This window comes from Clarias gariepinus, chromosome 15, assembly GCF_024256425.1.
Source record: "Clarias gariepinus isolate MV-2021 ecotype Netherlands chromosome 15, CGAR_prim_01v2, whole genome shotgun sequence".
NCBI classification, from domain to species: domain Eukaryota; kingdom Metazoa; phylum Chordata; class Actinopteri; order Siluriformes; family Clariidae; genus Clarias; species Clarias gariepinus.
Genome location: NC_071114.1, coordinates 5,477,691 through 5,499,838, shown reverse-complemented (window position 1 = coordinate 5,499,838; position 22,148 = coordinate 5,477,691). Strand labels below are relative to the sequence as shown.

At 38.6% G+C, this 22,148-nt stretch overlaps 1 protein-coding gene across 1 annotated transcript in view; it reads left to right on the top strand.

The window, feature by feature from the left end:
- The window catches only part of LOC128542935 (adhesion G-protein coupled receptor D2), a 67,853-nt gene that overhangs the window by 45,262 nt on the left and 443 nt on the right, over window positions 1-22,148 (top strand). Inside the window, exon 23 of the mRNA XM_053513129.1 lies at window positions 9,067-9,149. Coding sequence (XP_053369104.1) covers window positions 9,067-9,149 — 83 coding nt within the window. The remainder of the gene's footprint in view (window positions 1-9,066; window positions 9,150-22,148) is intronic.

Here is a 22,148-nt window from a genome sequence, read left to right as displayed (position 1 = left end):
TCAGGGCAGGTGCTGGCGGAGGAGCGGCTGAGGGGTGACAGGGGAATAACATCCCTTTCTCTTCAATCGACAGGGCCCATAACTCCTGCGTCTCAAGGGACAGATTGAGAAAGGCAATAGCTAGAGGCTGTGAAGCAGGGATGCTTAGGAGAATTGAAAGTTAAAGAAGCAGTGGTGGAATATTTTTTTAACTTCCTTTCTCTCTCTCTCTTTATTTCCCTCTCACATATGCTTTCATTCATGTTGAGACCTTGTTGAAAATGTAACGAACCAGAAAATCAATTTTCAGAACGGACTTTGAATTTATCCTGCAGAATGGAACTTAATTGCAATTCGTATTTAAGTATGTACTGTATATTAATTATTTTTTTCTTGATGTATATTAGAAACATTCAGTCTTGCTGTGTACCCAGCGTAGATGGGCTGAAGGTAAGGGCTGTCGAAATCAGGACGCTGCCTCGTGCTCAGGCTGTGTACTCATCTCCCATCCCTGAGAGGACAGCTTTTATAGCCTGATCAATTTCCCACTGCCTTATTGAATGTCTTTTAAATGGCTTTTTTATTTTCAATTATAACCCGCCATCTCTTAGCTGAGGCACTGCGCCAACATTTACACTGCAGGATAATTTAAAACCCTACTTTAGAAAATTATGCATTTGTACCATGCGAATTTACAACCCCACCCCATGCTATTGTAACAACCATAAAACCTCATGGATTGCTGCGTTAAACTCGAAGCGTGCATCAATTAAATAGAGGGGAAAAGATAAATAAATAACTACGCCGGTTAGAACATATTCGTTGATGTCTCTTTGAAAATCACCGCCAAAGATTCATCCGAACAGATTTCGTGATTGGTGACTGTCATCAGCAAGGGAAGTAAAATTTCATTGCTTATAGAGATTTATTGGTTATTAAATTGAACAGGCTTTAAGGTGTTATTCTGGTGATGAAGGTCCACGGACCTAGACGTACTGCACAGTACAAGAGGTGCCTATGACTATAAGCTTAGGAAAAATCAACTCCTAAAAAAAGTTTGCATGCTCCACGGTGTCCCTGCTGACCCAGTCCCTCCCTTATCTCTGTCGGTCTCTCTCTCTCTTTCTTTCTCACTCCATGGCTTTTCTCGCACACCCTCCCTGGACTACCAAAGCAACCTGAAGGTGAAAGAAGTGCTCACTGGAGCTCATTGGAAAGTAGATGTGACAGTAAATTTTTCAAGTACCCCCACCTCTCTCTCTCTCTCTCTCTCTCTTTCTCTTCCAGAGTGTCTCGCTCTCCTGCCCGAGATCTTGTTATAGCAGTCAGGATGAGACGGAGGTCAGGGCAGCAAGCCGCCATGCCTGTTGATGATTGAGGAAAAGAGAAGTAAATTCATTCTGCTCCCGGCACTTTGTCAAGTGCCAGTAGCTTACCGTTGAGAGCCAGTCACCCATCACTGTGTTACGGTCTCAGAGGTCAGCCGTCGCCCATAAATCAGCGAGGGCGTCGCAGCACAGCTCGGCAAGGAGCCAAATATGAAAAAGGAACGCGGCAAAGCTCGGGCCGGCACGGAAACACAAAAAATCTTGCGTTGTGTTAATTGTGTTCAAAGTAACAATATTTCAGGGAAAAAAAACAACAACAAAAAAAACCTACCCGTGTTTCTTGCATTGATCGTTTACATTGTTTAATGGAACAAGGGGTGATTAAATAATGTCTTTGTAGAGAATTCCCCCGATCGCAATCATGAAACGGATCGACTTTCGTTTTAACGAAGTGACAATGCTTTTGATTAGTCCCGACGAACCTCCTTCGAGTATTAATTAAAACAGCAGCAGATGTGCAGGTGCAGGAAATCATTAGAAAGAGGCTGGTATGTGGACATGTAATTCTTTCAGCATCCAACATCCATGCATGGCAAATAGGACACCTGAGAGGGAACAACCTTACAACTTCATAATATGAAAAAAATAAAGAAAGGAAAAGAAAAAAAAATCCAACAGCAGCATCAACAAAGCATGCGAATAAAGCCACCAGGTGTGTTTCCGTGTGCGCCAGCTCCTCTTAGAGACAGGCTTTTCAATGTAAGTCTGTTTTGGCTGGGTGTTTTTTTTTTTTATCTGTTCATTTTTGTTGTGCCTGCCAGTTAAGGTTGTGAAAACAGCTGCGCCTGCGACGTCTCCTGCTACGTCTTCGCGTCGACGCTTTTTTCTCCCCCCCCCCAACATTTTTTAATGTTCTCTCAAGAAGCCTCGAAAGGAAGGAGTAAATGATTGCTAGGCAACATGTTTCTTGTTTTTTATAATGGTTGATTATCAAAAGCATTTCATAAAATTATCGCTATCTCATGCGGCCCATGTGCTAACATTTTGGAAGAGAAGAAGGAGAGAGGGATAGGGAAAGCAGATCCAGTTGTTGAGCTGCTGCTTTCAATATTCTCTCCTATTAGACTGTGATTATCCTGCAGTGTCTGGCTTGTCTCAGTGTGAGAATGAGCGAGGGCAGGCCAAGAAACACGGCCACTTTTTTTCCCCCTTTTTCTAAAAAGTAAAAACTTCCTGGCCCTAGTTTTGTTTGAACTTTTCTTTTTTAAAAAGCTAGCACAGTTCCTTTGGATTAGAGTTGGCATTTTTAAGAGAAACTAATTTGATTCTTTGCACAGTCAAGAATCTAGTTATTGTTCACATACATTTTAAAGCTCACTTTCACGACTACTCTTGATGTAAAATGTACCCTGGAGAAAGAATCAGGAGCATTGATGGTAAGTTTAAGTTGTAGCCATGTAGCATGTTTTTAAGGAGCTTACACTTTTTTTTTTTGTTTATGGCCTTGCACCTTCAGGTGCCGGGTTTGATTCCCAGCTCAGGTCTGTGTGCATGGTGTTTGCAAGTTCTCCCTGGTGGGTTTTTTCCCCTCCGGGTACTCCGGTTTCCTCCCACAGTCCAAAAACATACAGATTATGCTAATTGTATACGGGATAAAGCGGTATAGATGATAAGATAACAACTCCTACTGTATATATGAGTTTTACATAATAAACAAATAATCATCCGAGTTCTGCCATTTTTTTCCAGGTTATAGACTCCTTAAATTAGCTGGAGTCTATAATATTTGGACATCATCTTCTGTTTCACACTCTTCTCACCCCCCTTCTTACCCCATGTAGATGATTAAGGGAGCAATAAAGATATTTCTGATCAATTGCCAGTTCATGAAAACACACTACATTTGTTCTGGTTGCTCTGTCCCTCCCTGATTAATACAGTGAAACCTCAGCATACGAATAAACGGACTAAACTGAATTGAACTGAAGTTGCGCATACCTCGAGGAGCCGCTCAAAACAATATATAATATGCATCTTGTTTTGTCAGTGAAGAGCCAAGCGAAACGAGGTTTAAGTACCATTTATAGCAAAAAGTGCAAATTATGGTTATTGTAATATCCTTAAAATACCCTATATATAAAAGAACCATTGTTTACACTATGGTGCTGTTACAATTTTTTTCCCCAAAGTTCGTTCAATTCAATATAAAGACTTTAAGCAGATACATCTACGTCTTTGTCTAGTCATTTGGCAGACGCCCTTAGAGCGTCCAGAGCAACTTACGGAGATGCATCAGGAGTTGAGGGTTAAGTTTAGGGTTAAGGGCCTTGCTCGAGGGCTCAACAGGGGCAACTTGTTGGTGGTTGTGGGGTTTGAACCTGGGACCTTCCAAACTGTAGTCCAACGCGAATAAGAAAGAAATTAAATGGAATTCAGCAATCATTCATGGAGAAATTGGTTCCTAGTGTTTTAGCTACTTTTAGTCGTATAGTTTACATGTCATGGGACACCTGCTGTTGGTGTGCAGCACACTAGCGCCTGCACTGTGCATGGCAGTTTGAGACATACCAGATCGGTCACTTATCAAACACTTAGTGCTGGCTTTAATAAAATGTTGCAGAGCATAAATTACATCATGACAAACAGATGCGACTTAGAGCCGTGGCCAAAGTTTTGTCAATGACACAAATGTTTATTTTCACCAAATCTGCAGCTTCAGTGTTTTTAAATGTTTTTTGTCAGATGTTACTATGGTATACTGAAGTATAATTACAAGCATTTTACAAGTGTCAAAGGCTTTCATTGACAGTAAGGTGCTGCATGATGATGCAGGCATTGTTCATCGCCAAACTGTTCTTAGTTGGTTGGCAGAAGTTGTCATCAGAGTATGTTTTTGTTCCATACCTGTTGTCAAAATTGGGAGTGAGCCCACTCCCTTGGCTAAGAAGCGACCCCACACATGAATGGTCTCAGGAGGCTTTACTGTTGGCATGACACAGGACCGATGGTAGCCAGTTCTCTTCAGTAAAAACATCAGGGACAGACTGATATTTCCCGAAACAATGTACTCGGATTGGGCTGCTAAGGCCTGGGGTAATGTCTCTCGTAAATCCCCTTTCCCCAAAAAGCTTGTCCGGAGAAGAAAAGCTTGCCAATTGTAATGCCTCCTGAGACTAGTCATGTGTGGGCTCAATCACAATTTTGCCTAAGAACACAGCCATGAATAAAGAATGGTACAAAAACATCTTCAGAGAGCAACTTCTGCCAACCATCCAGGAACAATTTGGTGATGAACAATGTCTTTTCCAGCACGATGGAACACCTTGGGTAACATAAGGCAAAAGTGATAACTAAGTGGCTCGGGGAAGAAAAAAATGGAAATTTTAGGTTCATGGCCAGGAAACTCTCCAGACCTTAATCTCATTGAGAACTTGTGGTCAATCCTCAAGAGGCGGGTGGACAAACAAAAAGCCACAAATTCTGACAAACTCCAAGCACTGATTATTTAGGAATGGGCTGCGCCATCAGTCAGGATGTGGACCGGAAGTTGATTAACAGCACGCCAGGGCGAATTGCAAAGGTCTTAAAAAATCAACACCACAAATATTGACTCTTTGCATAATTTAAATGTCATTGTCACTAAAAGCCTTTGACACTTTTTATTAAGATTTCTGTAAACTTACAGATCTATTTTGACTTGCTATCCTTTATGTTTTAAAAATTTACTATTAACTAATAAATATTACTGTAGTTTATTTAATATTTACTATATATTATAAATATTTTTTATTTTTCCAAATGAATGTGATTAATGTAAATTAATTTAGTTTTGTATAATTGAAGTTAACCGTTTGAGCTGAACAGTGTACAGTGTATAGACGGCTGTATTGAAAACTGCAGCGCTTTATGCAGATTCTATGATTTGAAGCAGATCCACTGAGGTTTAAATTAGTTTGTCTTTTTATGCATAAATTTACACACACTCAGGAGCACAAATAGGACTTTTTTTTATGTGATTTTCATGAATACCAAATTTCTTTTGTGTTAATGATCATACAGATGATTTATGAATAAATGCATTTTCATCCAAAAAAACAAATGAGGCCCAGAAAACTTTAAAAGACTTTTTTTTTTCATTTCTGATTTTTTTTTTAAACATCTATAAATGCATAAAATTACTCCACCTATAATGTTTATTGAGATTCTCGTCATGACTTAATCGATGAATGGATTTCTTTCTGATTTTTAATTTATTAATTTTGTTTTTATTTTTTACAATTATAACATATCGATTTGTATTAGATTTTATCATGATTTTTCAACTTTTTAAAGTTTTAATAAAATCACTAATCATATTGTACACAGTAAAAATAGGGCATTGTGTTTAACATGATATTAAACGAGATATTAAGTTGTACTGTAAAAGCTGCAGTTTAACAAGTCTCAGATTTTCTTTATCAAGACATAGGTGTTCGTTTCATAATTATATGCTTTACATTCACATTAGTGATTAATGTCATATTAAACAAGCTTTTTTTTTTTTTTTTTTTTTTTGCATGACCATAATTCCAGGAATTTGACGATTGATCTGGACAGCGCCACATAAAAAAAAAAATCCTTTGCATAGTTTATTGTACTTATTCTTTATTTTTTAAAATCATAAAACAGGAATTTCTCTCAAGGTAACCCAAGTTTACATAACAGCGTAATTAGTGCGAATCCATCCTATCCACACCAGCCAGAATGAATAGTTCAATGTTGCCATCAGAAAAATTACCCAGGCTAACCTTGAGCATTGGTGGAACTGGAGCAAGCACCATCCATGCCAGTAGTATCGGTCACTCTGACTCGGTTTAATCTGCCAAGAAGACTGAAAGCAAAAGCGAGTGAGTTTTATTCAGCCAGAACTGAAAGCCTGTGTTGTTCTTAACTCGACATGACATCCGACTTGCGTGGACTGTACATCTCACTTAGCCACAATATACATTCCAGCGAGCCCTCAGAGATATTATAGATTTATGTGAACCCGGAGAACTTTACCAGTTTGGGACGCAGCCCTCAGCAGTGGGAAACGACGATCTGCTGAGCTCTCGAGTATTAGTGAAGCCTCGTGGAACACAAATCTGAACAAATTAGGCTTTTTAGCCATTCAAAGAAGGCAGTGTCACGAAGTTTTACAGAAATCCAGATGTTGATGCCTAATATGCAAAGCACAGCATTGTAACGTCTCATTTTACAGAATTATAAATCATAAGGCACCAGACATGGGCTTTTACAGTACTTGAGAGAAAAGATGTTTAACCCAAATAGTTGACCAAACAAATATACTTCCTGGCCAACATTATTGCAATGCTAATAATTCACCTAATTACAGTATATCCATGCAGACAATGTGAAGAAACATAGCAAATGAAATTCTTTATTGTTATATTGTGTGACCTGCCCTGGCAAAAATGTTGCACACTCCAATATAATTTAGCGTTAAAAACAGCACAAGTTCATGCCGTGCCATCGGGGAATAAAACCTCCGTAGATGTGAGACGCTGGTCATTTAGGTTGTCAGCTGACTTCATTTTATTGCCACATAAAGCTGCTGAGTCGAGACCCGAGCAAGTGAATCAACCCCAGATTATAACGCTGCCTTGTACAGTGGACACGATGCATGATGGGTGAGTCGCTTCATCACTCTGGAATAGGCTCAATCTGGACTTATCAGACCACATGGCCTTTTTCCATCGCTCCAATCTTTATGCTCCTAGATAACTAAAGTCTTGTTTTATGATTAGTCTCACTAACAAGTGGTGTTCCCCCTAACCCACACAGCATCATTCAACACAACACATTCTTCCGGTTTTTAATAATCCTTTTATGTCCACTTAGTTGTTTTCTTTGCTTTTTCTTTTAATTTGGCCCTTCTGAAGCAGTAACTTTTTTTTTTTTTGTATTATGACTATTTCCTTGTATATATCTATATTTACAGATCAGTGACTCTTATGTATAATCTATGGACAACTAGACACATGAACGTGCCTAAAAACTTCCTAAAATCAGACCAAATAATTCAAACAAATGCATGACTTGTTACACACTGATGATTAATGCACTGTTTCACACCTGGTGGCCCTTAAGTTTTTTATTTGATTTGCACACCTAAGGCTTAATTAGAATGATCACGTCATTCATATAACCTTGGATTGGGTTTAACAGTAGATTTTCCAGGTACATTGTGCTTAAAAAAATAATATTCGCTGTAAAATTTCATGTCTAATTCGTTCTTTAGGCCGGACATAAGGTAGAGCTTATCCTATGTTTGGTTGTTTGTTATTTTACTGCAACATTTTTAAAAAGTCGTACGTGATCATACTGTATGTCACAACTGAGTCTAAAAAATTTTTTTTTTATTGTTTTGATCAAGAAAACCGTAACGTGTCTTAAAGGAGAATTAAAAGTCATTTTGTTAAAAGAAAAAAGAGAGAGAAAAGAGGCACTTGCAGTGGCATGCTTCAAAGTCAATCTTTATACTATATACAAATTAAAATCTTTTTTTTTTATTTACTAACTAACCAGTGTTTTTTTTTATTACCACACAGCTGTTTAGTCTCAATCGTGTGAGTTCTCATTACACTGTGTGTACTGTGTGTGTGTGTGTGTGTGTGTGTGTGTATGGAAATGCTCTTTATTTCACTAGCTCTGGTTTTTAATATTTTTTAGATTTATGTATTTATGTATTTATTTATTTATTTATTTATCTATCTATTTATTTATTTATTTATTTTGTTTTTACAGTGCAACTTCACCAAACATTGGAATGATCTCCCTGCATGGTCATTCATCATTTATTATTATTTTTCCTTCTCAGCCACTTCTTTCTTGTATGACGTTCATGATTCACCTCCTAATTTTTTCTTAATCTTAAACATCAGTTCCATCAAACTCCTTAGTTGTTTTCTTTGCCTGAGACGGGATAAAAAAAACATTGTTTCCACTCTTCACAGCGAGTCCAGCCTAGAGGATATAAAGGCATGAATTCTACACCAACACCTAACCACATTGGATTTTATTTATTTATTTATTTATTTATTTTTCAAACCTTAGCAGCATCTCACCCCTGCACATGACATGAAAAGCCCATCATGACTTACTACTACTACATGATCAGAAGGCTTGCTCCTAGCACCCTTTGGTTCAAGAAGAAGCAACGTCCAGCCTTTTGTGCTGATTTTAAGATTTTACACGCAGTTGCTTCCTTACAGCGACAAAATTCGACCCTGAGATCTGTGCCGAGGTTTTTTTCTGTTTTTATGAGCTTCCTACTTCCTTTATGTTCTGATCTCCAGAAAATACCAGTAGGTGGGCTGGAAACATTAATTGGCCCTAGGTGTCAATGCATGTGTGAGAGTGTGTGTGTGTGTGTGTGTGTGTGTGTGTGTGTGTGTGTGCATGGTGCTATGGATAAATTCATGGAACACTAATTCATTCCCACCATGCATCGAGCGTTCCTGAGATGCGCTGCTCATTTTGACCCTGATCAGTTTGAATAAATATTTAATATAGTGTATTATTAATTAATGATGAGAAAGGTGTATATACTGTGAGGCTTACTTCCCGTCATCTTACAAACACATGCTGGTAATCATTGTGGCTGACCTGAGTGCTCTCTGTGTGTGTATGTATGTGTGTGTGTGTGTGTGTGTGTGTGTTATTCCCACTATTGACCATCCCTCTCTGACTCATCATGTGACCTTGTCATACTCCACAGGGCATTTCTCCATCCCGTGTGTCCATGACAGCCTGAAAGAACATCTCAGCTGTCTGGCTAGTGGCACTCGCACGACTCGACAGGTAAGGCTTTTTCTTACTTTAACTCCTATGACTTGTTCGTAGGGTTGAAGCAGCAGAATTACTTTATATCTCTTTATTTTAGGAAATAAAAAGTAGTTTGAATCTGTCGACTCGCACCTCCAGGGTGCCGGGTTCGATTCCCGCCTCGAGGTCTGTGTGTGCATGTTCTTCGCGCGTTTAGTGGGTTTCCTCAAATCAAATTCTGGAGGTTACCGGCCCTCTGGTGGCAATCAGAAGAAAAGCTCCATTTTAAACAGAGTTTGTTATACCAGACTCGTATATACGTTAACTATACATCCATTTTTGTGTGTCATCAAAATGCAATGCTTTTACTTCACCGGAGGTATCACACATGGAATTGCTGCATTTCAAGGAGCGCGAATCAATCCGAGGTGCTGAACTTGGAGACGGAGTTCACAGAAGTCCCGCGGGACACGAGACGAGGCGGAGAAATTGAAGTGGGGTCCGGGGTTGAATTGATATTCACTGGAACACGCACAAACGATCTGCACAAATCGCTGTTGTAGCACAGAGCGACAGATCCCAAGACACACAACTACTGATCGTTTTCAGCTGCGGCAAAAAAAAAAAAAAAAAAAAAAAACACCACGCCACACCACCAGGCCCATCCTTTGCCGTTTTCATTTCATCGCTCTCCTGCTGAAATTTCGACATATTGATTCCATTTGACGCAGAAGTACCTCATACTCTCGTATAATTCGGGCCTTGTGTGTCCTTCAGGGTCTTTTTTCTTTCTTTCTTTCGATATACAAAAAGACATACAGGACATGCAGGGTGGAATATCATCTTTGCTGGTTTTGTGATGGGAATTTGTTAATTACGGATCTAATCATTAAAATATTCACCAATGTTACTGAACTGATAACACACTTGTGTGTGGACTTCCACCGGCGAGCCAGGGGTGTGTCAGTCACTAAGGGAGTTGTGAGCTTCCTGTTATGGCAGTGTGCGGTTACACATCCTGACAAGGGACCTGCTGTCAAACACAGGACTTCTCTCTCTTTCTCTCATTCACACACACACACACACACACACACACACACACACACACACACACACACACACACACACTCTCCCGCAGAGATCTCCCGATTCGCACGCATGTTACTCAGCAGCGGAGGTGTTTTTTTTTGTTTTTTCTTTTCACACCTGCATTACTTTCTCATACTTGCTGACCAACAACAGAGAAGATTGTTTTATCTTTCCTTTTTTTCTTAAGTGCATTTCCTCCTCTCTAAATGCACACCTTTTGACTTGTTCATCTGTTGCACTCACTTTTCGTTAAGCATTCTCACAAACCTTTCTTAAAATAGCATCCGCACAAGTAGGAGTTTTTTTTTATAAGGAAGAACAGTGAGCGCTTTCAAACCCGAGCGCAGACGAGGTCTTCTTTGAAGTGGTGCCCATGTTATTGTTATTGCTGTTCTCTCGTTTAAACCGATTCTCATCAAAGCAGCTGGGCTTTCTTTTGTTCTGGAGATGCGGCTGGCCGTCTGAGGCCGGTCGTTAATGTGCCATCGGGGCGTCTCACATCCTCGTTAGACTCGGCCAGCCACTGATGTTATTTCCTGTGACTTGGGGGCCATCACTGACAGGACACTTGCTCCAACTAATCTTTCAACGAGGAGAGGAAGAGAACGATGAACAACTTGGGTCGCGCTGCTTCGGCCACCTGAACCCCACTGACGGAATCCGTAGCGGGAAGAAGGCCAGACCACCACAGAGCACTCACTCATAAATTTATTTACGTTCATGGCATTTGGCAGACGCTTTTCTTTTATCTTATTGTAGGGTTGAGGGCCTTGCGCAAGGGCTCAACAGTGGGAGTGGTGCTGGGGTTTGAACCTGGGACCTTGTGATCAGTAGTCCAACGCCTTAACCACTTAGCTGCCTTTCAAATATTAATACAATAATATCAAATCACTCACTCATCGTCTTTACCGCTTAGGGTTGCAGGGGCCGGGAGCCTATCCCAGGACACTTAGGGCATGAGGTGGTGGTACACCCAGGATGGGGTGCCAATCTGTCACAGGGCATATACACACTCACACACTACGGGAAATTTGGGAACGCTGATTCAAGTACAGGTAGAACATATAATATAATACACATTGTATACAGTGGAACCTTGGATTACGAGCATAATTTGTTCCGAAAGTGGGCTTGTATTCCAAAACACTTGTAAACTAAATCGAATTTTTTCATAAGAAATAATGGAAACTCAAATTATTTGTTCCACAGCCCAAAAAATAAATACATGAAAATGATTAACACAAAATATTAAGTAAAAATAAAACAAATTAACCTGCACTTTACCTTCAAAAAAATATATCCCGACACATAAGTGTTTCAGTTTTTGCACGCAGGCGCTATGTATGTGTGTATGTGTGTGGGTGAATCTGAAGTACCTCTCCTCTCCCCCTTCTCGTCTTACACAGTTACCCTTCCTCCACTCTTTTCACACACGCATGCACACAACGGAAACACTGTTTTATCGGTAAAAGAAACAAGAAATCTCTCTAATGACACTCAATTGAGCGACACACTAACGGAATCACCACTGTAAAGTAAAAATAAAAGAAATTAACCTGCACTTTACCTTAAAAAAAATTTGCAACAGACCAGTGTTTCTGTGAAGAGCAGAGAGAAAGAGTGTATGTGTGTGTCTGTGAAGGCGAAAGTAGGTGGGGTCTGTGTGTGTGTGTGTGTGTGTGTGGCATGGTGTCCAATGACGCTCGCGCAAAAAGACACAAAGTGCAGGCTGATACAGAGAGAAAATAGATCTTTAACCTCTCTAATGAGACTTGCTTTTGTTTTACACGCACGTTGTACACACACGCATACAGACACAAAATAAAATATGTTTTACACACATGTGGTTACAGTGTTATAGTGAACAGTACACGCATGCATGGATGTTGATTTTACCAGTAAGAGACGGGCACCAAGACCCAGCAGGGGAGACGATTACCCACAATTCCGCAGCGCAAGAGAGAGAAAAATCGTTGACTCAGTTGTGATCACATGACGCCGTCAAAACAAGAAGCGCATGTGTGATACATGATACTCGGTACTCGTAAACCAAGACTTGTTCGCTTTTCAAGTCAAAATTTATTAAAAATCTTTGTTCGTCCTGTGAAACGCTCGCAAACCGCGTTACTCGCAATCCGAGGTTCCATTGTATATATATATATAATTCCTGCTGTCCGTTGAAGACTCATTCCCTGTTGAGTCTGGTTTCTCTTAAGGTTTTTTTCTATTGCCATCTCAGGACGTTTTTCCCTGCCACCATCCCCGACACCCTTGACTTGCTCATCAGGGACAATCTCATTATTATCTAAACACATTTTTTTTCACTCATACTACACACTTCCATAATTTTTTTTTTTCATTTTGTAAAGCTGCTTTAAGACAATGACCATTGTTAAAAGCGCATTATAAATAAAATGGAATTAAATTGAACATGCAGAATCCACGAACACGGAGACGTGAATCGAATCTGTCCGGGAATCAAACCCGGACCCTGGAGGTGCGAGGCGACAGTGCTATTCGCGAACTTCCCAAACCTCTGATCTCTCCTCTCACATGTCGAGGGTCACCTGAGCTTTAGGTCAACACACTGGAGGAAGTGATTTCATGAGTGAAAAGATGTCAGCTTGTTTTCCTGACATCTTTTTTCAACCCTTGCACTCAGGGCTCGTATGACCAAAACATGTGCGTGTGTCCTCTAATATTTAATTTGCTCATAGAACACTAGACATTTTCTTTTTTTTTTTTTTTTTTTTTTTTTTTTCAGAGTAGTCTTTGCTCCAACATGTTGACCGCTCATCCGTTCTAAACCCACTAGTCTGGGTCACTCTGCCCTGGCAACATGTGTGTTTTCTGTGAATGGCTCTGAAATATGCGTGAGATAAAAAAGCCAGGAAGGAAACACTCGTCCTGGTGACTGACTGTTGATTAATCATTCATGCAGCATGCTATATAGAGCTGCTCGTCTGCCCTGGCTCCACCCCTTTTCACCCCATTGCAATGTGTGTGTGTATGTGACGGATATATCCGCCTGTGCCGTGGGCGGATTGGCGAGCAACACCCCACTTCCACTCCCACTCCAGAGGAAGTGGCTATCAGAGCACAACAGGAAAGGAAGGAAAAAAAAAAAAAAAACCCGGAAAACAAGCTGACATCTTTTCACTCATGAAATCACTTCCTCCAGGCCGGCCGTGTGTTGACCTCGGGCTCAGGTGACCCTCGACATGTGTGTGAAGAGATCAGAAGCTTGCGAAGTTTTTACGAATTCAATAATTAAACGATTTTTCTATCTGTTGCATTTTTTACTAGTTAAAGCCGTTTAGTTTTTACAGTATACTGTATGAAATATATAACATTTTTGTTATAGTGAATATAAATAGAATATAAATGCTGACCATAATAAAACATTTGTAGTTTTCACATTTTTTATTCAATACTGCTTTATTGAATAGATAAAAAACAAGCTTTACAGTACTTACCCAGAATGAAAGAAAGAAGGATTTACATGTCGTCCATTATTCTCATCTGCTGTAACTCAAGTGAGCCGTCTCCAGCATATACAGCTTTTAAAAAAGAAAGAAAGAAAAATGGAGCCCTTCCTTCCTGCAAGCATTTTCCTGTTTACATCCAATACGGGTCAGGAGCCCGAGATAAATCCATTAGATCTGCAGGACGCCAACCTGGATGTGACCTCTTTGGCTATTACACATGCCATTAGGGCCAAGTCAGCATGTACAGAAAAGTGTGACATGACAAAGATGATATGTGATTGTGTCACAGTTGTCACCTACATGCAGTTCTCTCTCTCTCTCTCTCTCTCTCTCTTAGGATGAACCTTGCATATCAAGCTACTTTTATTACATTTTAAAAATTTATATAGTTCTTAAGGTGAAATCTTTTATTGTGAAACGCATTTTCCTATAGGAAATAATGTAAATGCAGATAATCCGTTCCAGCCATTCAAAAATATTACCAATATTACCCATTTCCAACCCTATTATCATATGTTTGAATGTAAAATATTTAGAAAAGTCATGTAAATGAAGTACAATATGTAATAAATGGACATTTAAATTCACTTAACCTTAATTTATTATTCCTTTTGGCACCAGCCTTTTTTGAGAGATGATTTTTTTCACATGGCTTCTTTTTCTTTTTGCTAATGTCTGCGCTAACTTTATTGGGACCCATGTTGCTATGTTCACAAATACTAAATCTTGTAATACAAAATAGCAAAAAAAAAAAAGAAATCTTAAAATTTGTAACCCACTTCCCCTGGCGATCCACTGATTCAATATTATGTCATTTTATTTTATATGTAATTTATTGCTATACATTATACAGTATATATATATATATATATATATATATATATATATATATATATATATATATATATATATATATATGTATAGCAATAAATTACATATAAAATAAAATTACATAATATTGAATAAAATAAAAAATATAGCTAAAATACATATATAGGGCATTCGTATATCTGATAGCGTCCACATTAATCAGCCTTTTTCACTTAACAAGCTTTTCATTTAAAATTTTTGCGCTTCATTACGACGCTGCTTTATGCTCTTCCACTCTTTTTTTTTCTGCCGTGATCTGTGTTACCTGCCTGCACAAGAGTAAATACAGCTAAATAATTACATATCCTCAGTTTACTTTTAATTTTTATATTTACAGAAAGATGAAAGCTTTTTAATCTGCATACCTTCACAGGTTGCATTTATTTCTCACCTCGATTAACATTTTTTTACATGTTCAGTTTGATTATATCTGACTTGTAATAATCTCAGTGAGCCTCTCTTCATCTCAAATTTATTAAATACTTAGTGACCGTATATGACCTCTGACCCTTATGAATTCTTCATATTAAATTAATTTAAATGATGTAGATAAAACTAAAGAAATGGGAACAATGTTTTATTGTGTGAGGCTGCAAAGTGTCTAAGGATGGAATTTTAAAATTGCTTGTTTAAGTAACAACCTCAGCAGCAACCTCATTTCCCCTCCTGTCTGTTCTAACCATTCAACATTTAAAATCTTGCCAAAAAAAAAAAAAAGTCCTTTAGCAAGTCTGGTCAGCCAATCCTTAAGACTTTTGTGTTTAGAGCTTAAAATATTTGTATCTGTTTCTTGAATTTCACTAAAAATAGTCATAATCTATTTATTTATTTATTTATTCATAACCTACAAATAATAACATGAATACAACACAGCGATTTGCAAAATAATAACCGGATACCCCCTGAACCAAATGTTCTGTACAAATTTCTGGCACCCTTACTATTTATTTAATCTGATTGAGTAAGCACACTATGCTTCAAAGCAACATCGTGCCAATGACCACATGACGCGCCATGCTGATATTCGACACAACCGAACTCCCTATCCTGAGATATCGCTTAAATATATCGTATAACACATGCTATTTTTTTAAACCTTAGTTTTCTGGATTCTGCAAGAACTATCAAATATTATTTTACAAACAGCCAGATCCATGATGAGAAAGTAGCCAAACGCTGAGCTTAGTGAAGATTGTGCCCTGAGATACACACATATTAAATACAGTGGATATTAAATGTCCACACAACCCTGTAGAAATGGTGGCTATTGTAGTATAGAAAAAAATAATCTATTATGTCAAATATTTTTCCACCTTTAATATGATGTAATGTAGCACATAAAATAATAATATTATTAAAAGAAAATTATAAACATTTAAATATGAAAACATACAGTGACAGGGTAACATTCTTGTACAAACTTTTTAATTAATACTCTTTGAAAGCCGTTTGTACTTGTAATACGGCACTCAGTCTGGTTTTGGTAAGAGCCCAACTCGACCAACGTGTACAGCCCTGTTCATTCCACCACAACAGGAATTTTTGGTTGTCAAACCTTGGTGATGATAATTTGGCAACGGTACAGGCGTTTGTGCAATGTTGGTATGAGGTTTTTGAAAGTTAGAATTACTTTAATGAAATGATGTTGAAACACCGTTGACTACATGACATTTTTTGCAAAAATGAGTTGAGAACAATATGAATATTAAACTCATGGTCAGAGCAGGACTCCGGACTCAAACACCATTTTACATTAGAGGAATTTGGGAGTTTAGACGCAGCTCATGGTCATATTTCTAAAATAAAATGAAACAGAAAGGTATTACACATTACAAGAGATGTGTGACATGAGATACACACACTGCGTTTGGAAAGCTCTTGTATCCAATAAGAATTCTTAATACGCTGTTCGAAACTTAAGGGACCATGGATGTGGTTGAATGTTGTGTGAGTGAGATCAGCATTAAATGCTCTATATAAAGATTCAGATTCCATTGTTTTTTTGGGGGGTCTTAAGTGCAATTTTCTCTCAATGTTGTCTTTAATTCAAAGTTATCTCATGTTATTGTCATGCTGACAATGTTGTATTGACAATGGATGTCATTGCAACGTTGTTACAACTGTATTACAACACTACTTAGAATGTTCTTCTTATCATTCTCTTCATCATTTTTTTAGCCCAGTCCCCTCTATAGCAACGAAGCTTCCACCACCATGCTTCACCATTCATCAAGTTCTTTGGGTGATAAGTTCTCCAGTTTACATTACGAACATGTGCTTGGACGGTTTCTGGTTTCCTCCCACAGTCCAAAGACATGCAGGTTAGGCTAATTGGTGTTCCTGTAGCGTGTGAATGATGGGTATCAAGCTGGCAACCCGACCCCTTGCATAACATCCCCCGAAATGCCGGATATATCTCCGATGTGTCGTATGGACCAAAATATATTTTAAAAAAAGCCATATTTTGAATCTTTTTAAAAATGAAATAGTCTACAGTATATTATTTAGTTATTATAGCGGTAATTAATTACTTACCTTATTATAGAGTGGTAATGCTTTCTTACTGTATTTCCATATGTGCATTCTGCACTGAAGATTAAAGTAATAAAATCACTTTCAAGTTTAATCAATTTATATACTCTTACTACAGTATATTTTCATGTTACTGTTGCTTACTTACATTTATTTGTTCATATTTGTAGATCCGGAGTGTTTCTTAATAACATTCAGCGCACAATGGTAACGTCCATGGATATATCACACACCCATTCACACTTTAGGGTGCTGTTTTAGAGTAGCCAATCCACCTACCATTTCAGGAAATTGGAGGAAACAGGAGAACCCCACACATACACACATGGACAAGGAGAGGACTTGAACAGAACCTTAACAAAGACACCGATCGAACCATCTGTGCATACACCTGTATCTCATTTTGAAAAGCTGAATATCTCCACAGATCGAACGAGAGACCTTGGAGCTGCCCGGTGCACGACTGTAAGAACAGCGAATAATCAAATAATGGCACCGTAGTTAATTGCTGCCTAACACGATCAAAAAATCTTCCCCAGTTTATCAGATTATTATTATTTTTTTACTTTTTTGCCAAGTGGTGGCAATGTTTGATCAGCGCTTGAAAAGTGCAAGAGTTCACAAGATTGTGTTTAGTCTGAGAAAAAAACATAACAAAAACAAAACAATAAGTACTCTGTCAGTCTTGGTAGTTTGCTCTCCATACCGCCAGGAGCATTTCTTTTTCTTTTCTCGCACTGAAGAAGTCTGTCTTTTTCTCTCTCTGTGAAAAATATCGATCCAATTCACTTGCTGCGGCTGCAGACTTCTGCCCTAGCTCTTTCAACGTCTAGCATTCACGGATCAGAATTATCTTCCTTAACTTCAGGCTTTACCTTAATAAGGTGCAAAACTGCTTCGTACCAGGAGTGGCTTTTGCGGTCTTTGATTATAGACGGACCTACATACAGTTAAAGTCGGGAAGTAGCTTACAAAGGGAAGGAATGGGGAAAAACATAGAATTAGACATTAGAAAATTAGAAATTGTTGTTCTGCAGAGAGAGATGAGATGATGGATAGATCCAAGGTTTAAGATACATCTCAGATAACTAACGGTTAACTTGCTGAACGACTGCGGAACTTATTCACCATGAGTCTCCTCAAAAAGCCTAATTGCTGATGGAGTCACATCACCGAACCTGCGGCCGATCGCTTATCCTTAACGTTTACACACTATGCTGTGAAGCCAAGATGTGATACCTTCTGTCAAGTCCATGCACACTCTCAAGCAAATCGGTGTCAGGAGGGGGTGGCCAAGCCTGCCACAGGTCAATGACAGCTTGACAGGCTTGGCCTGTTCTCTCAGCAGGTGATGAGATCCAGCCTCAGCATGCTGGAACAGATGCAGGTCCCTTGAGCTTTCTTCTCATTCCCTTTGATGGTCCAGAGCTCCAGCCCATGTGATGTGGCTGCTTTTTTTTTTCTTCTTTTTTTTTTGTCATGTTCACTTGGCTCACACACTCCTCTGATATCAAGTAGCTGCAGTTGGGACGCCACCACCGCAAAGTCTCCAAGGAGCTACTGGCAGACTAAATAAGTGCTTATTTCCTATCAGGTGTTTGCGAACAGCTGTTTATCAAGGAAAAAAGACAGGGAGAAAGTGCCAAGTCTTTTGCGCGACACACACACACACACACAAAAACTTCTTCTCATCTGGTGCTGCTTGTAGGCTTTGTCAGTATCCTTTGAAATACCCTCGAATCTCCTTGTCTTGTGGATTCTCTCATTGTCCTGTGCTGTGTGTGAGACGCCCGGTTTAAGAGACGTACCCGGCAGTAGATAAAGACGCGCTTAGTGGATTATAGTAGCGAAAAAGAATAAATCAAGGACAGCGCCTAGTCCAAATTCAGCTCCTCATTAACCTTGATGGAAATGTGCATACTGTACTTGCGGAGAACAAAAAAATGCACGCACACATCAATGAATTAATTTTTTTTTTTAGCATTCATTCAGTTCATTCCTTAGTAAATGCACTTTTTTTTTATTTTATATAAAAAAATACATTAACATTTTTTAATGTGTCCTTCTCATTTTTTTTTTTTTAGCTTTATAACCTCAAACTTGCTGTGTCTGAACTTCCACAGGTGGTCGTTTCATGCCAGCGTGTGTGTGTGTGTGTGTGTGTGTGTGTGTGTGTGTGTGTGTGTGTGTGTGAGAAAGAACGTGGATTCAGGGCGGCGATTTGCTTGTTTACTTGTGATTCTGCCTGTGCATGAACTTGGCTGATGTCTAGTCTGTTTTTTTTTTGGCTTGCTGAGCTTTGCATCATTGGGTCACAATTCAAGGTTCAAGGACTGGAGATGCTGCTTACACTCTACACACACTTAGAGGTCCATCTGGACTTTCCACAGGGGTTCGTGTTGTATGTTTGAGTCCTTAGTTATTTATTTATTTAAAAAAAAGAAAAGATTTTATTCATATGTTTACGTTTCCATCATATTTATGCGGTGTGGACTGGCATCAGGATCCGTGTAAAACCGAGACCCAAGTGTGATCATAAAGGCGGCCGGGACATCTTATTCCCACTGGTAAAGACGTGCACTTGGCCCTCAAGGCTACCTGAGGTGACCTTGAGTGACATTATGAAGCTGATTTATCAAGCACGCCGTGTCTGAAGACCACGCTGCCATTGTCAGCCGACAAAGAAACACTCAAGCGCCGAGTCTGTTTGGATTCAATTGGATGAGACACAATGAAGCTCTGACCTTGGATATACCCAGCTCTCGTTTTAGATGGCTGAATTTCTCCAAAGGCAACTCCAAGTATTTGCACATTTCTTTTTTTTTTCTTTTTTCTTTTAAAATTTCAGAATAATTGCGCATCACCGTGTTCCACATCTCAGCGTGGCAAAATGGCCATCACTCCTCTGCAGCTTCACAGCGGGGGGAAAGGTCATTGGGTAATTAGGGGGAAAAAAACGCGGGATGGTAGGATTCCCACAGTGTCTCATCTGAATATCAGTGATATACAACCATAAGAAACGTACTACGAATGCTCTCCATCATCACCTTTCAGAACAAGCTGGTGTATTATTATTATTATTATTATTATTATTATTATTATTATTATTTTTATTACCCCGGCAGCCAAACATTTCTGACAACAAAAGGTCATTTTTTCGCCTCTAACCGCCTAATCGAACCAAGCATCTGGTCTCCTGTAATGGTGTCTTTGCTACAGAAGATAGGAGTTTAATCGCTTTTACAAAAAGGCCAGATCAACATGAATGGGAAAGAAGGAGAGTTTTTGAAGACAGAGCGCGACCATTTTAACAGAACAACATGTTTGAATTAGATGCTCCTGCGCTGACTCTAAATGGATTTCTGAAGTGGTTGTTTGTGGGGGTTTTCAATCGTACGTAACCTTGAGTCTTTTTTTTTTTTTTTTTTTTTTTTTTATGGAAGGGCTGTAGGATTTAAGTGCCAGTATAGCATGAAGGAGCTGAATACATACACGTTTTTTTTTTTCTCTCTTTCTCCAGCACTCTGTTTTTTTTTTTTTTTTTGTCCTGGATTTAAAATTGAAAATTCTACTCCTAAAGTTGTGCCATTGTCCAAGTAATTAATAGAATGTCTGAAAGAGAGAGGAACAGGTACTTAAATCTCCCCCTCCTTTTTTTTCTTTCTTTCTTTCTTTCTTTCTTTCTTTCTTTTTTTTTTTTAATCCTCTAATGACTTATAATGATAGAAAACACAGAGTGGTGTTTTTTGGTGTCCCTGTGTTGAGATAAACTTATACATAATACATGTATTTAAATGAAATACGGTGACCTTCGCTGTAGTGTTTTTTTTCTTCTTCTTTTTTTAATTGCAAATTAAGGAAACGTTTAGCATAACAAACAAGTACGCTTTGATAAACCTTAATTCTTCCACTTCGATTTATAAGTTTTGTAAGTTTATTATTAAAAATGCTACACCGTAGTGTTTGCACCAATATCGTGTCAGGATGAAATATGAGCTTTTACATATATAAGAATACGTTCATATTTGTACTTTTATTCATATAAACTTACTGTGACCATTACATCTTTTCCACCTTAAAAAAAAAAAAAAAAGATTTTTATAATACTGGCACATTTGGCAGCATTACACTTTGCTTTTGTTGCTTTTGGAAATGTAATAGACTTAATTCCACCAATGTGCTGTAAATTTCTATAATTTGATGTAAAAAAATTAAGAAAAAAAATGTAAACCTTAACTTTGGTAATTATATTTAGCAACCAAAAGGTTCATATAGCAAGAATGGGGCAGCATGATTCATGCCCCAATGGGCCTACTGTATATTAACACATGGTGCAGTTCCTGTTTGTTAACACTAGGTGTAATAATATAACAGCTCTATTAAGCTATTAAGCATCCTGTCTCCCAAACTTGAAAGGTCACTTATTATATAAATAGTGCATCTGTCAAATAACATTTTAAAAATAAATATTGCTTAATGAAAAATAAATTGATTTAAAAATTAGGGGCGTTCATGTCAAACTGGGACTTGTAATGAAATTTCTGGACCCATTGACATTTACAGAAGACATCAAGCGCAGTATGGTGCTAAGACTCTTAAACATTGTAAAAGAAGGCCGTGTGCCCATATATGACCGGCCGACAATCCCGGCTCAGAGCCCAGTACAGTCGTTCCTGTGGATATTTTGCAAGTGGAAATCTTTGAAAGTCACCAACTTGCGGAAGAGACGCTAACACCACTTGCACGTTACAGGACCTTGGCTGGAAGTTATTGCCACAACCTCCGTACAGACCTGACCTCACCCCAAGCTATTTCTATTAAAGGCCAGTAAAGGAATTCCTGGGAGGCCAGTGTTTCAGACGTGAAGCATGCAGTCTGATCATGACTCCAGAAAAGAAAACCTTCTACCTCGATGTTATCCAAGCATTAGTAAAGTGCATTAGTGTAGCAGGAGATTATATAGAGAAATAAAGAGAGTTTTTTTTTACTCCATAACTGTATTCTGTTATTCTGCACAATCAAAAGTCACGCTTTGACTTGAACGTCCCTCATACAT